The following is a 14,326-nucleotide window of genomic DNA, read 5'->3' on the forward strand; positions in this document are numbered from 1 at the left end:
GTCTGACATGCTTTGATGGCACAAAAGGGGTTAAACCCAAGCCAACATCGGAGATAAATATGGAGTCACCTGTTTCGGGTGGCGTAATTGCAGCCTCAGAAGGGTTTGTCGATTACAATGCTGCGTATTATGGTGGGAATCTTTGCCTCGCTGAATGGGGGGACCCGGCTCGGATTTCCCCATGCGTCGCTGTGATCCCCGACATAATAATTCCTGTCAGTTGGCTCATTATGGATTTTGTGCAGAGCTCCTGAGTGATATGAGAAGATCTCTTTTTTTTTTTTTTTTTTTTTTTTTTCAGACTGTCTCACGATGAAGGAATCGTCTTTGTTTCTCCCATCGACCCCCTCCTCCCACCGTCACCCACCAACCCACTCAAAGCATGGCAAAAGAAAAACAGAGCCACAGAAATATTCAAGCGGCTTGTTCCGAGGCACAATTTTGAATATGAGAAAAATCTCTGACCACAGAGAACTCTAGTTATCGAGCATGCAGTTTTTATTTTTTTTTTTTAATGACAAAATGAGCATAAGCAGTGACGGCTTACCTGGCATCCTGGTGAGGGCTGTCCTGCAGAAGAAGATCCGGCGCAGGACTGTCACACTGGAGGCTCTGCGGGTAAAGCCCCCCAGGGTGACCCCCTAAGGGCAGCGGCAAACTCTGCCCACATGGCATCATGGCGCCCTGGGTGCCCCCCAGCTCAGCGCCGCCATTCTTTTCTATGCTGTAGCCGTTGTTACCTGGAAGCAGAGCAGCGGCGGCGTCACGTCAATGAATGCAGAAAAAAAATTAAATTCTAATGTTATAGATCTGAATTAGTTGTTGCTGCACTTTGGAACCCTCATTATCCTTTTTTATTAAAAAAAAAAAATTTTTTTTAAAAACTTCAGATGATCTGCTTCGGCATCCAAAATGGTGGATCAGGATTTTTTTTTTGTTCAACTCAATGGAAAGAAATAATATTAATAAAAATAATAATAATAAAATAATAATAATAATAATAATAATAAAATATATATATATATATATATATATATATAGGGAGTGGAAGTATAAATGAACAATTGAGATCATGAGGTTTCAGAAGTGACTTATGACTAAGATGTGTTTTTTTTCATGCAGGGATGTCAAATTTATATGGTGACATGTCGCAATCATATCAGAGTTTTGAATATGCCCTAAGCACCGGTTGGGAGGAGTAATTCAATGTATTGGAAATTATATTATGGACCCCCCTATGGCTCGCATCCCAAGGTTTGAGAGCCACTGCTCTCTATTCGATAATAACTTTTTTGTTTCTAGCCACCCATTTTTCATATTTGCAAAAATATTTGGACATGCTGATTATTCGAATAGAGTTGAGAGGAACGTGTAATGCAAAAAGCCGTCAACAGGTGGCGAAACAAGCAACCAAGAAGACGGGGCATCGGGAATGCCGTGAAGACGAAATCCTTAACAGATGCACTAAGTAACGAACATCCAACGTTGTCTTAAATGTCAAATGATGCATGCCATAAAATACCGTAACTGCAGATAAATTGGGTATCATTTGGAGAAAAACCGACTGGTGACAGGCAGAGTAATGTCAAAGAGAAGTAATATCAAATATTAGTGTTGGTGCAACTGAAGGAAACTCAAATTACATGTGTCCGGAAAACCAATTCAGCCAAGCGCAATGTAATAAGTCATTTTGTATAAATAATGCCATTACTTCTACATCCTGTGTGCACTTGTAAGGTAAATCATTTTTTTTTTGCCCAATTGACGATTCACTAAATGATTCATGGCGGGATTTTTCCAAAGCCTCCAATCATTAATAACTTTTATGTGTGAATCCCATCTGCAAATAATCAGGTGGTGTGGGAAACACATGGCACAGTGTTGGTTACCCAATGAATATCCTTTTTTTTTTTTTTCCCCACTCTCGCACATTTAGATCCTCATTTACGGAGATGTATCATCGTATCGGTCACGCCTGCGGATTTGAATGGGAAAACTCATTTGAGGGAGACGTTCACGATAAAGCACTATTATTGAGGAGACAAAGTGGTGGCGTGAAGACGTCCGGATGGATGATAGCACGATGAGGAAATGTTTACAGAAGGTGAGCCAATATTCCCATGCCACCACTTGGAACCGCGGACGCCACGTGTCCCCTGTTCCCGCTTGCCTAACTCAATTTCGCAACAGCATTTTCTGCTCAAGATGTCACCGGCACTGTCAGCGCTCATGACGCGAGAGTTGTAATCAAGTCACTTCGACACGCTTCACGTGAGAGAGCCAACAAATGCGCAGGAAATCTTCTCTGCTGAGCTGAACACATTTTCAAGCGAAACTGGAATACAGTAGTAGTAATTTTCCTCCTTTGAAAAGAATCTACAAAATATAGAATATTTGCTACATCAAGAAACTTGTGTCATGTTGTTTAAATGCACAAATGTTAAGATTCTTCTTATTGTCTCATTATTGAGGAGCTATTTTTAGACCCACGGGCTATTTATGTTGTCATTGGGACTAACAAGTACCCGTGGGCAAGTGATTTATTTTCATTTTAAGGACAATGCCCATTATTAAAAAGGCCTCCATGTGTTTCTTTTCCCCTCTTGCTCCCCTGTGCGTAACTGCTCACCCCTCCCTACTCTGCTCGCAACATTTGAAGTAGCATATTGTCTATGAGCCTCATATCAGTCCTAACGATAGCTGGAAGACAAAAAATGAGGTAAGAACTTTTGGGCCACCCTTTATTTGACTAATTATTGTTAAGAAAGTGAGTGTTGTTGAGAAGTAAATGATTTCTACGGTATTAAAGCACGTCACGGCAAAAATGATGTGGAAAAAAATGTTGCAGAAACGGTTTAATGGGTCATTATTTTTACACAGTACTGCAGTGTTGAGTGCAGTTTTTCTTATTAAAAAGATCTTCAAAAAAAAAAAAAATGGTGTTTTTGGGTAGGTCGAATTTTTTTTTTTTGTGTTGGCCAGAGCTAAATGAGTTACAGACATATTTGACAGGCGAAACACATCTGTAGTGATCTGTACTCGTTGATACATTTCAGAACCATAATAAAAACCATGATTGTATTTTCTTTCATATAATTTTGTTAATTTCATAAATATTTATTGTGTCCCGCTCCAGAGCCTGATTTGAGATTTCCGCTGTACTGTCCTGCTTAAGTAATCAAAAATGGGATCTGCACCAAAAAAAAATTTAGTACATTCTGCCTTTAATTGCACAATACTTTTTGTTTAATCCTAACAAATTAACAAACATAAACTGATGAAAATATCACCTCCTTGGTGGAAGTACTGATGGAGAGGTAAGGTAATGGTTAAGACGTATTTGGAAAATCAGACTTTTTTTTTTTTTTTCAATAAAGCATACAAAAAGGAGGAGAAAGAAAATGAGAGGACCATGTGAGCCTCGAGTCACACTCAGCAATAAAAACCCGCCTTGGTACGATGCAAGCCAGCGGCAGACGATGGAACCTGCTGCTTTGATTGTGACGTGGGTCGCGGCGTCAACACAACCGAGCGGCGAGGAAGGGAACGCAAAGAAACACAAACAGTGCGTCGTCACCAAGGGAATGCTAGGAGCGACCCTGGTTTCACTCAAAGCTGACGGTCTGTTTTCCAGCACGCCCATATTTTCTCAGGCTTAAAAATGAATGACAAAATCAGCCAAACACACAAATGCAAAATGAACGCACTCGCAAGGAGCAATAGGCATCGAATAACTTGACCAAAAAAGAGAACCCCATCAATTTATTAGGATTTATTGGATTTCTAGTTCCTCTGACCAACCAATCAGAGGATGGAAATTTTTTTAGGTATATTTGAAAATTGTAGGAAATAACAGCCCCACTGCTAATAAAGTTGAAGTTAAATTGGCCAGCACTACGATTCTGACGGCCCAAGACAGATTACAAAGCAAAAAAATTACAAATACACCTCATTGAAAAGCTCATCTAATAATTTTTTGGTTACATTTTTAAATTGTTTTACGTCAATCTGAGGCGGACTCACGGGCTGCGTTGCTGAGCGGGATTTTGATTTACGACTCTCATATTTTCTATGTGTCATGTCGTAAAAGTCACGGTGTGAGGACGTGAAGCGCGTTTCGTGATGAAGGTCCCGATGGCCCCCGCTGGGCGACGTTGGGTCCGCGGTGATTTACAGCCTCGCTTAGCGAATCGGTTATGCTGTGATGCTTGGATGGGACCCAGAAGTAAATTCACTTTAGACTGAATGAGCCGTGGTAATTGAGCGTTCTGTATTTCAATGAGCGTCGCGCGCTTGCTTTGGTCAGGAGGCTGAAGCCAACTGGAGCATCGAAGGATGGCAGAGTGAAGTCGCCGCAGTGGAGGAGGACTCTTTGTGGCCTCGACCGACTTGAGGGCTGCAATAGTTTGAGTGGATGTAAAGTGGGGGCGGGGCCACCTGAGAAAGGGCATGCACTCCCCGCTAATGACATTGTTCGGTGGGGCATCCACATTATACAACACGGCATTAACTGAAGCCAGTAATATAGTGAGGGTAATTTTCTAAATTCAGCCCGATCATCCTCAGCCCCTTGTCAAATGTTTAACTCATGAAGACCATTAGAATCAAAACGCTCAGTGCCAAAGTCGACTTTTGACATTTTCTTTTCCATTGGGATGGGTTGATCTGGGTATTTAAATTGTAAGCATTTTAAGGAGAAGTAATGTGCCAAATCGCCAGCAGAGGGTACCGCTGCACCATTTAAGATTGAAAATCTCGTGTTTGCCAACTGTTTACAGTGAAGTTAATGGGTACTTTTTTTCTGGTGAAAGAAGACAGCCTCTGCTTTCATTTGGTAGACTTGATGTAAAAATAAACAGAGCACAATATTCTGAAGGTCCAAAAAAAAAAGAAATCTGTCAAAATCTAAAATTGTTCGCACTCTTAGGTCGTGGTGCAAGCAAAAAAAAAAACCGTTAGGATATAATTAAACTGAATAGAAATAAATTGAACAGTTTTTGCCAAATTTTTGTTTCATTTCACTGTACATTGTGCTGCTCCTGCTGGTATGTGCGTCTTGGCCACATGGGATCAGAATAAAATACATAAAATATCCTTAATAAGGCAGAAATATTACTTGTTCTTCACAGAGGATTGAGAATATATGCATGTTATGTGATTCCTTGCGCCAACATTTGTGTTCTGATCTACGTTGCTGAAAGGCAAACAACGCCACAAAACAGATGTCATCCAATCGCCCAACAATAGGTTTCGCATTGTTTGTTAGCATTAAGCTAAACAAACGTCATTAAAGCCAAGTTGATTGGTTTTAAATATACAACGTGTCATTTTCTTTGTTTTCTGTTTAGTTTGACTGAGAGTGGCAATAAACAGCTTGAAGGCTCTTTTTTGACGAGTTGTTTATTATCTGACAAAGCGCCGCTCGAGCTGAGTTCACTTCCACACGGCACTGCCGGATAAGAGCAGAAACTCCCCAAAAAAATTCAACGTTCAGGGTTCGTCTGAGTATGAACGAGGACCACAGAAGAAACCCGGTGTTTCGTACGAGGAAAAATTAGCAACACGGGTACAAGAGGATGAAAATTGCAGACAGGCATTGGAGAAAAACGGAGGCAGGACACTGTCAAAAAACACCTGGTGAAAATTCAGCGCACATGTGTTGGCTCATCTCGCCAAACAGCCACTGATGTCAGCATTACCAACAAAGAAAAAAAAAAAAAAGAAGGCCTCTATTGTTTTCGATCTCTCGCGCCTCCCCGCACCCACAAAACTCTCAAAAGAACGGAGGCGAGAAACAGCCGCTGTTGATAACCCCGACCATGTCTAATAATACTCTGCTACATCTTAAGTGGCATCTTCCTTTCTATAAACGTCCTCACGTGTTGCTCGCCCTGCCTCTTCTCTTGAGTAATTGCACACAGAGAGCAGCAGTCTGGAGACGTAGCAAGCGGACATACTCTCGTGCCGAGGAAATGAGGTTGTGAATGAGACCAAGCCACGCCCCTTAAAGGCACACAGCCAACACATAAATGCTAAACGGAGTGCACTTTCATAGCGCTTTATCGACACCATGCATGAATTCTACAAAATGTACGAACAGTGATTAACTTAGTAAAACCAATTCATTTCATTTTAAATTCATTTTTAGAACATTTTAATTTATTTTTATACAAAAGAGTTGTTAGCTTTAATAGTCCATTATTACACATTTATAAAGTGCAGGAAGTCCTGCTATGTGTGTATCATGTTCGAAATAGAGTACTTAAAGCAGTCGCTAATCCGTTCACTCAAAGAATATTCTTGGTTATTTCAGAAGCTGTTATCAGATGTGTATTATTACTACTTTTTATTAGGCAGAAAGTATTAAAAAAAAATCCTGCTCTGATGTCATCAATTTGTCCTAGGCCATTTCCTTTTTGCCCAAAACCTGTAAAAAGTCCGATGCATCATTGGCTGAGTGAGGAAATAACGGTGCAGAAAATCAAGACTGAAAACTTGAACAAAGAGAAGGAAGACATGAATGAGTGTGACTAAAAGGAGAACATTTGAAAACAGTAAATCTCTTCAAAATATAGTCCGAAATCAATTACACGACAGGATCTAGTTCCACTTTGTGGTTGATATACTAGCATGCCAAAGTCAGACTACTGCACTTGTCCACAATAACGAAACAATTCAAGACACTCGTAAAAGGTGTGACTTACTAGTGACATTTCTGTCCATGAGTGGGACAATTGTGGCGTACTAGTAGGACAACTATTTTCCTTACCTTTCGGTACAACGAGTAGGGCTCAGAAGGTTACTAGTGAATGACACAAACCTCCTCGTTGGGTGACACTAGCAGCGGAAAAATTGTCATTTTACTAGTGCAGTATAGTTGTTCTACTAGTATTAGAAGTGCCTTACTAGTAACATCTTTTACCACTAGTGCATGATCATTTTAGCCAACTAGTATGACAAATACAGTTTATTTTATTTGTGAGGCAATCAGTGCAACTAGTAGGGCTCAGAAGGTTCCTAGTGAATGGCACAATTCGCCTAGTTGGGTCTCGTAGTGCATCACAGTAGATTTCTGCTAAGGTTTGATTGTGTACTAGTAGCTCAGAAGTGACACTAGCAGCGGAAAAATTGTTCATTTTACTAGTGCAGTCTAGTTGTTCTACTAGTACATGCAAATAATTATACGAGTGAGCTGTATTGTTAAGGGACTGAGGGATAGATGGCGGAAAGACAAAACAAGGTAGAGGCATTGAGGAGAACAATGGGCACAACAACAGCCCGGTCAAAAACATAATAGTGCCATGATGATAGCAACATCATAGTTCTTCTACTAGTGTGCTGAAATGTCTCGCTAGTAGGAACAGAGCGTACTAGTACATGGACCTTAAGATGGATATCAAGGACAAAGCATTCACTGTATTTAGTATCCGTCTTATGGTCCGAGTACTAGTGCACAAGAACAACTTTGGCATACTAGTAGGACAACATGAGGAATAAATCTTTCCATAAGTTGCTGTCTCCTTCAACTTTGTGCCGCGTCATTATTATACGCACAGACAACAGCAGGTCTCCACCAGATCAACACCAAGCCTGGACGCTATTATTGCGTGTAATTGCTGGTAATCTTTTTTTTTTTTTTACTTTACTGTGACACTTCATTCTCGATAATTCTCGGCGCTCCCTTTTAAGTCGCCCAAGAATCGTGAGAGCGCTTGTGTCGGCGTTTAAAGCGGCCCGAGTATTTGGAGACGTACAGTTGAAATGAAAAGCAGATGTGCTGATGGATAGGTGCTTTTGAGGAGAGGAAAAGGTGAGGGGGATCACAAGTGGCCCCACTTTTTTTTTGGAGGGGGGGGTGGACGATGTCGTCGGTTTGAAACATCTGTACCTGAAGTGCAACAAGCTGCCAAAACCGCAAGACAAATGCCTCTGGAAATCTAATGTGACACCTCAAACGTTCACACTTTGGCTCCACAAATCACAACATTCAGCATGGCAATTATAAAACGAATAAGAATTATCATCATTATTATTATTATTATTATTATTATTATTATTATTATTATTATAAAGTAATAAGAATTATGATCATTATTATTATTATTATTAACTATATAATACAGTAATAACACAGTAATAACACAGTAATAATAATGACAATAATAATATTAAAAATAATAATTACTTTTATTATTATTATGATTATGATTATGATCACATATGTTGTTGTTAAATAAAATTCAATTCAAACTTACATAGATTCACAAAATTCAGGATGAGCACAACAACATGTCCAATTTCTCCATCGCACATTCAACATTTCTTCCATTTTAGTTCCAATTGTGCATTTCACTTCAACATCACCTCTTGGGCATTCACACACGATTCCTGCAGAGATGGCACTTTCTCACATTGTATTTCTTTGCAACCTGCGCGTCTTTTGCGTTTCAATCCGAGGCTACAAGTGTGCGACAGCGTCAGCAAGGGTCACTTGTCCGCTACAGATGTTGCGTATTAAGGTCCAAAGCCTTTCTCGGCTTCTCTGAATTTCATAACTCGTGTCTGTATTTGTGTCTGCGGCAAAAAGAGGTCCGGAACTTATTTGTTGGCTTTGTAATGGATGTATGATTGAAAAAGCTCGGGGGCACAAGTAAATGAAAAATAACAATGTCTCGAGAGAAAGCGCTTCGTTAAAGCAGGTGCGGAGTGAGGAGAATGGGGAAAAACTCGATTAAATGATTACATACAGGCAAAAATGTTGGGAGTTTTTTTTTTTTTTTTTTTTTTGCAGTGGGATTACTGGGAACGGCAGACATGAGAACTTTCATGGGGATAAGAATCAATTTGTTCTGGCTGATTTTAGCCGCTCTCAGGCAGGCGTCTTAACTTGCTCCATTTTTCTCATGGTCACTTGACCACAAAATAATCTCAAATTAACGGTGAATGTGAAAGATAAAACTTCTTAAATCATCCAGCAGCTAGCATTAATGATTGCTATACACATGAGACAAAAAGATTTAAACAATACGGTGGTGCCTTTGAATGGTGCCAGAACCAATTTACGAGTTTTTCATGATGCAAGTTGTCATTCGCTCTATTTTTTGACTTGTGGGTAAAAAATGTGAACTCAACTCAACTCACAATACGAAGCAGTTTGAAGGATAGTGAGCTGTTAAAGTAAAGATAATACAAAAATAATTATGAGTTATGTATTTAAAAAAATAAATAAAAAATACATAACTAAATGCTTAATGCTAACACCTAATGGGAAATGTTATATCCGGGCTAATAAAAGCAATTACTATGCATGTGGCAGTGTTCCCACCCTTTGTACAATGCGCATGAGCATATATTCTTTATCCTCTGCAAAAAGTAATTAATATTATTGCTGCTTAAAGTCACAGTAGTGGTGAAACTCCTCTTTACCTTTGTCTGCATGGCTGCATTATACTGCCCTCTGGTGGTGGCCAAATCTCAAAAAACAAAAAGAGCCACAATGAAGTAATCATAATGGCTAGACTGCTCAATTATTTGCATTCTGTTTTATTACTATATGATTTGATAAAGTATAATATTATATTTGTTTCTATTTAAAAAAATAAAGCAGTACAAAAGTTGATTTTTCAAATTTTTCACCCATGCCATCAAAGTCACAAAAGAGAAAGTGGCCAGGGATGTTAATAAAAATGTATTTATTCTGTGGTCCGGGGTGTTAAGAGTTAGTTATTTTTCCTCGCCTGTGTTTGGAAAATATGCAGGCCACACCGGCAACTCTTTAAATGTGCTGAGTTGGCGTGAAACAGATGAGGTCTGGATTCAAGTCGCACATCAGTCTCAATTCTTAACCTTCATTAGCCCTATTTTTGTGCTCTAGTCTACTTTCTAAATGCACAATAAACTTTACGGGTGCATTTAATTTGACCCTTTTTAATCAGCATGTCAGTACTTTTTGGACAACTTGGTATTCTCTGATTTAGATTTAGTTGCTAGATTTAGCAACTTTTCTGACCGACCTAGATAGTTACCAATAGAGATCTATACATAGACGAAGATATAGATATATAAATTCAAATTCGATTGTCACAGCAGCAATATTCACAATTACACCAATAAAAGAGTTGATAGCTTGATAAAGAGATAAAATAGTAGCATTAAAAGCGTTAGTTACTTGCGTTTTTTTCCCTATTTGCAGAAATAGCAAAGCTTGATGGTACTTGCACAAAGAGCAGCAATAAAAACAAGATGAGTATTATCGCAATCAGAAAAATCGAGATTATTTTACAATGTGCGCAGTCCACAAACCACATGAATGGCCATCATTCTGACAATTACTATCAAAACAAGATTTTGTCCAGAAAACAAAGCAGTTGCCAAGATTAATCAGAGACCATCACAAAAGTGTTTTGTCATCAGCCAAACCACATCCCATAAGTGGACAGAAAAGAGGCTCGGAGTGGTCGCGGAATGTTTGACACGATTTTCTCGGTTGGTGAGGCGGCCAGTGGCAGACACCTTTTACAAATACTTTTGATGCATTTGTAAACATAATTCGTTGTGTTTGGGATAATAGTCGCCAAAAGGTTACGGTAAAATGTTTTTATTTTTTTTAAATCTAAATGAATCCAGTTTTCCCCATTAAAACGAATGGCTCTTTGCAGAGGATAAATAAGATCCGCCTGTCGTTACTTGATAAGTAACTTGAGTTGCCACCATGCAGCACTTATATCTTCGATATTTGCTGACCGTACGACGGCTCATATCTTGAAAAATGTCTAAGTCGGATCACTCGCATCTCAAGGCACCACAGTAGAGGAGTTTGTACAGTCGGCTGCTCTGTGCACGGAGGCGGCAGTAAATAGCGCACGAGTGATGTAACGGGCGCAGGCTTTTAAAGAGCGATGAGCAAGTGAAAGCTGGTTTTGGCTTCCCAACAACAGCCGAGCTTGGATCGACGCTTGTAAAGACGTCTCAGTATCCATGTCAACATTACGATGATTCCGACATGGCATTAACAAGACAAGTCATTTTCAATTCATTTTTTTTGGCAAAAGCGGATAGCGCCAGGAACTCAAACGTCCAAAAGTGCATCATAACTAATCATGAAAAAAAGATATCGCAGCCTCTTTCAGCGGGTTTTGATTATGTGGCTAAGATGTTTCGTATGTTGGTTATCGTTCTTATTTCGAGGCCTACTCAGGAATTACAAAAAGTCAAGTGCTTTTGAAGTCATGCTCCTCCATTTTCTGTACTTGGATGGAAACATACTGGAGCCGTCGCATTTTGATTTTGGAATTTTAGCATAAAATGTTTTTTTCTATCGACGGTATTTTTTTGGTGTCAGTGTCACGTGACGAATGGAGCGTATGGCCCGCTGCACACCAGTTTTGGTGGAACATCAAAAAAATGACAGTCGGCTACTCTTCCCCACACATCAAGGTCATAATGTTGGATATTTCATATGAGAAATATTTTTTATTTCTTCTTGACTTTTTTTGTTTTAATTAAATTTTTACTGCAGTTTTGTTAGTTTTTATTTTTTGAAAATTACTTTTAGAATAAGTTTTAGTTTTTTCTTTTTTTAAATAAATTGCATGTTTCTCAAGAGCAAGATAAAAAAAAAAAAAAGCACACAAACATTGTGTAATACAGTTAACATGACCTTCCTTACTCTATACTTCCTTACTTCTTCAATACAAGAATAAATTAATTAAAATTATCACCGAAAGCTCATGCATGCATATTAATTGACAAAGACGAAAACAAAGGATAATTTAAAAAAAATATATATATCCTTTAGTTAGTTTTACAAACGCAAGGTTTGGTTCCAGTTTTTGTTTTTTAAACATTTTCATTTTTTTAGTTTAGTTAACGAAAATGCACATCAGCCCAGGAAAAACCGCAACCCTGCATCAGGTTTTGAGGCCACATCTACAATATATTGTACGGCATTTTTTATTTATTTTAAAATGGAACCATAAAAACATGGTGCGATTGTCAAGGAAGAAGCAGTTGCCCCAAAAAGAAGAGGAAACAAGTGAGAATGAGGAGCATTTTCATAGGTTGCACCGGTGCATTTTGGTAACAGAGACTCTCCATGCTTAGCTTTTTAACCGTAGATACATAAGAAATTACAAAGGGAGTGGAATATTTCTGTAAAACACAAAAATACATATTTTATCCACACTCATGGAACAGCTTGGCAGATGTTTAACAGCCAGATATCGTTTACACACGCGTGTTATGTTTTATACAATACAGCACTATTTTCAATCATTTTCGTGACTTCCTGTGGGAAAATTAGTTCGGCGGGAATCGAGCTCGACCTTGGAGATTCCACTGTAAGAGTCCGCTCACACAGAGGCTACGTCTTCGCCGAGCCTGAAACGTATCATTCCGCCTCGAGTTCATCCCTGCATTGGGGGCTGCCCGTTCATTGCGGTCTGAGAAGCTGTCAGTGCAAAACTCACAGTGCGCCTTCAGTCTTCTTCAGCCGTCACCCAATATTTACACGCAAAGCCCAAGTTGTGAGAGAATCCGATTGAACACAGATGTCCGGGGGAAATTCTTGTGAAATGACAGCGGCCAAACACAACCGCAGAACATGAGGGGTATGTTGGTACGGAAGACGTGAGGAAGATCACGGCGCATTAGCGCCCGACCACGCTTGCAATTTGACAAGCGGACTTCTGGAAAACAAGTGACCAATTCGCCGCAATTACTATATACAGTCAACTCCCGTTTATCGCGGGGGGAGACGATCCAGATCCACATGCAATAGGTGGAAATCCACAATTGAGACCAGATGAAAAACATTTCAATCGTTAAAGCTCTTCGATGCACTTGAAATGAAAAAAAAAACTTTACTGACAATTTTCTTTGTGAATGTTTTCTCTCGCTATTGTCCATCCATTATTCTACCGCTTCTCCTCACAAGGGTCACGGGAGCCTATCCCAGCCGTCTTCAGGCAGTAGGCGGGGCACACCCTGAACTGGTTGCCAGCCAATCACAGGGCACACACAGACGAACAACCGACGGGCAATTTAGGGTGTCCAATCAACCTCCCGTAATTGTTTTTCAGAATTTGGGAGGAAACCAGAGTACCCGGAGGAATCCCACGCAGGCACCGGAAAGGAACTCGCTAAAATTAGCATTGAGAAGTCACGGCTCGACTTCTACGCAGGATGAACGTCGCATTAGTTGAATTCTTCGAGGGGAAGCTTGTTGTTTAAAAGTGGGCCAAAAACCAGATGTTTGAAGAACCAAAAGGGGGAATCCGATTTCACTTCCTACTTCTTTGTTACATCAGCAAAAAATAACCAGATCTTATCTTTGAAATGGATAGCCCCCAAAGCATGCATAACAGCTTGAACGTTTTACGTTTCCTTTTTCCGTTAAAGTACTCGGTCACAGTTCCCGCAATGAATATTAGCTTGCGGGAGATCAGGAGAGGTTAACTATGTTGCTGTTTGAAGATTTGTATCAGAGGTGAACTCAGACGTTTCTTTCTTAGCTGACCTTGACCTATTATTAGAATACATAAACACTTGTAATTTGCACAACAACGTTGTGGTTTTAACCTGCTCAACTTTGGAGGATCTTTCAGTAGTCTTGTTAACCTCTAGAAATTTGGGGGTTCTTATGGTAGTTGTAGTTGTGCAGTTTGTGTGTGCATTTTTTTTTTTTTTTTACATTAGGTTTTTATTCACCTCTCCAACATTTGGGGAAATGACGGTAGTCTAGGAGACTACTTGTGAAATTTGTGGGGATTATTGTGGGGAGTAATTATGGTAGTTTTAGTTTGACCGATGCAAAAAATACATATTTTTGTTTTTTTCAACATGCGTCACTTTGGGATTTTTTTTTTTTTTTACAATAGGAAAAGGTTTTTACCTGTGAAACATTTGGGCAAATTATGGCAATTTTACTTTGAAATGAAAACTTTTGTGAAATTTGACTCACTGTAGTTTGTAGGGGATTACGGTAGTCATATTTTTAACCTGAGCAACTTTCAGGGAATCTTTTTTTTGACTTGCACAACTTTTGTGCAATTACGGTAATTTTAATTTAACTTACACCAACTATTTTTTTGGTTTAACATGTGCAATTCCAGGGATGAATTAGTAGTTTTGATTTTATCGTTGTGACTAGAAGGGTAATTTATGGCGCTCATACTCTAACTTACTCAATTTTTGGAGAGATTATGTTAGTGTGATTTTGAGCGGTGCAATCTTTGATTATTATTTTTTTAATGTCACCTTATTTTACCTTTGGGGGGGGGGATTTACGTTAGTTTGTTTTTACTGCTGCAACTTTCAGAGAATTTAT

General features: G+C 39.3%; 1 protein-coding gene across 2 annotated transcripts in view; it reads right to left on the bottom strand.

Moving 5' to 3' along the window:
• glis1b (GLIS family zinc finger 1b) overlaps window positions 1-14,326 on the bottom strand; it is a 78,618-nt gene that overhangs the window by 44,689 nt on the left and 19,603 nt on the right. For both annotated transcript variants that reach the window (XM_088312874.1, XM_088312873.1), the window contains one exon: window positions 548-740. In XM_088312874.1, coding sequence (XP_088169000.1) covers window positions 548-740 — 193 coding nt within the window. The remainder of the gene's footprint in view (window positions 1-547; window positions 741-14,326) is intronic.

This window comes from Idiotropiscis lumnitzeri, chromosome 13 (assembly GCF_059441095.1).
Source record: "Idiotropiscis lumnitzeri isolate Australia: NSW breed Sydney's pygmy pipehorse chromosome 13, RoL_Ilum_1.0, whole genome shotgun sequence".
NCBI classification, from domain to species: domain Eukaryota; kingdom Metazoa; phylum Chordata; class Actinopteri; order Syngnathiformes; family Syngnathidae; genus Idiotropiscis; species Idiotropiscis lumnitzeri.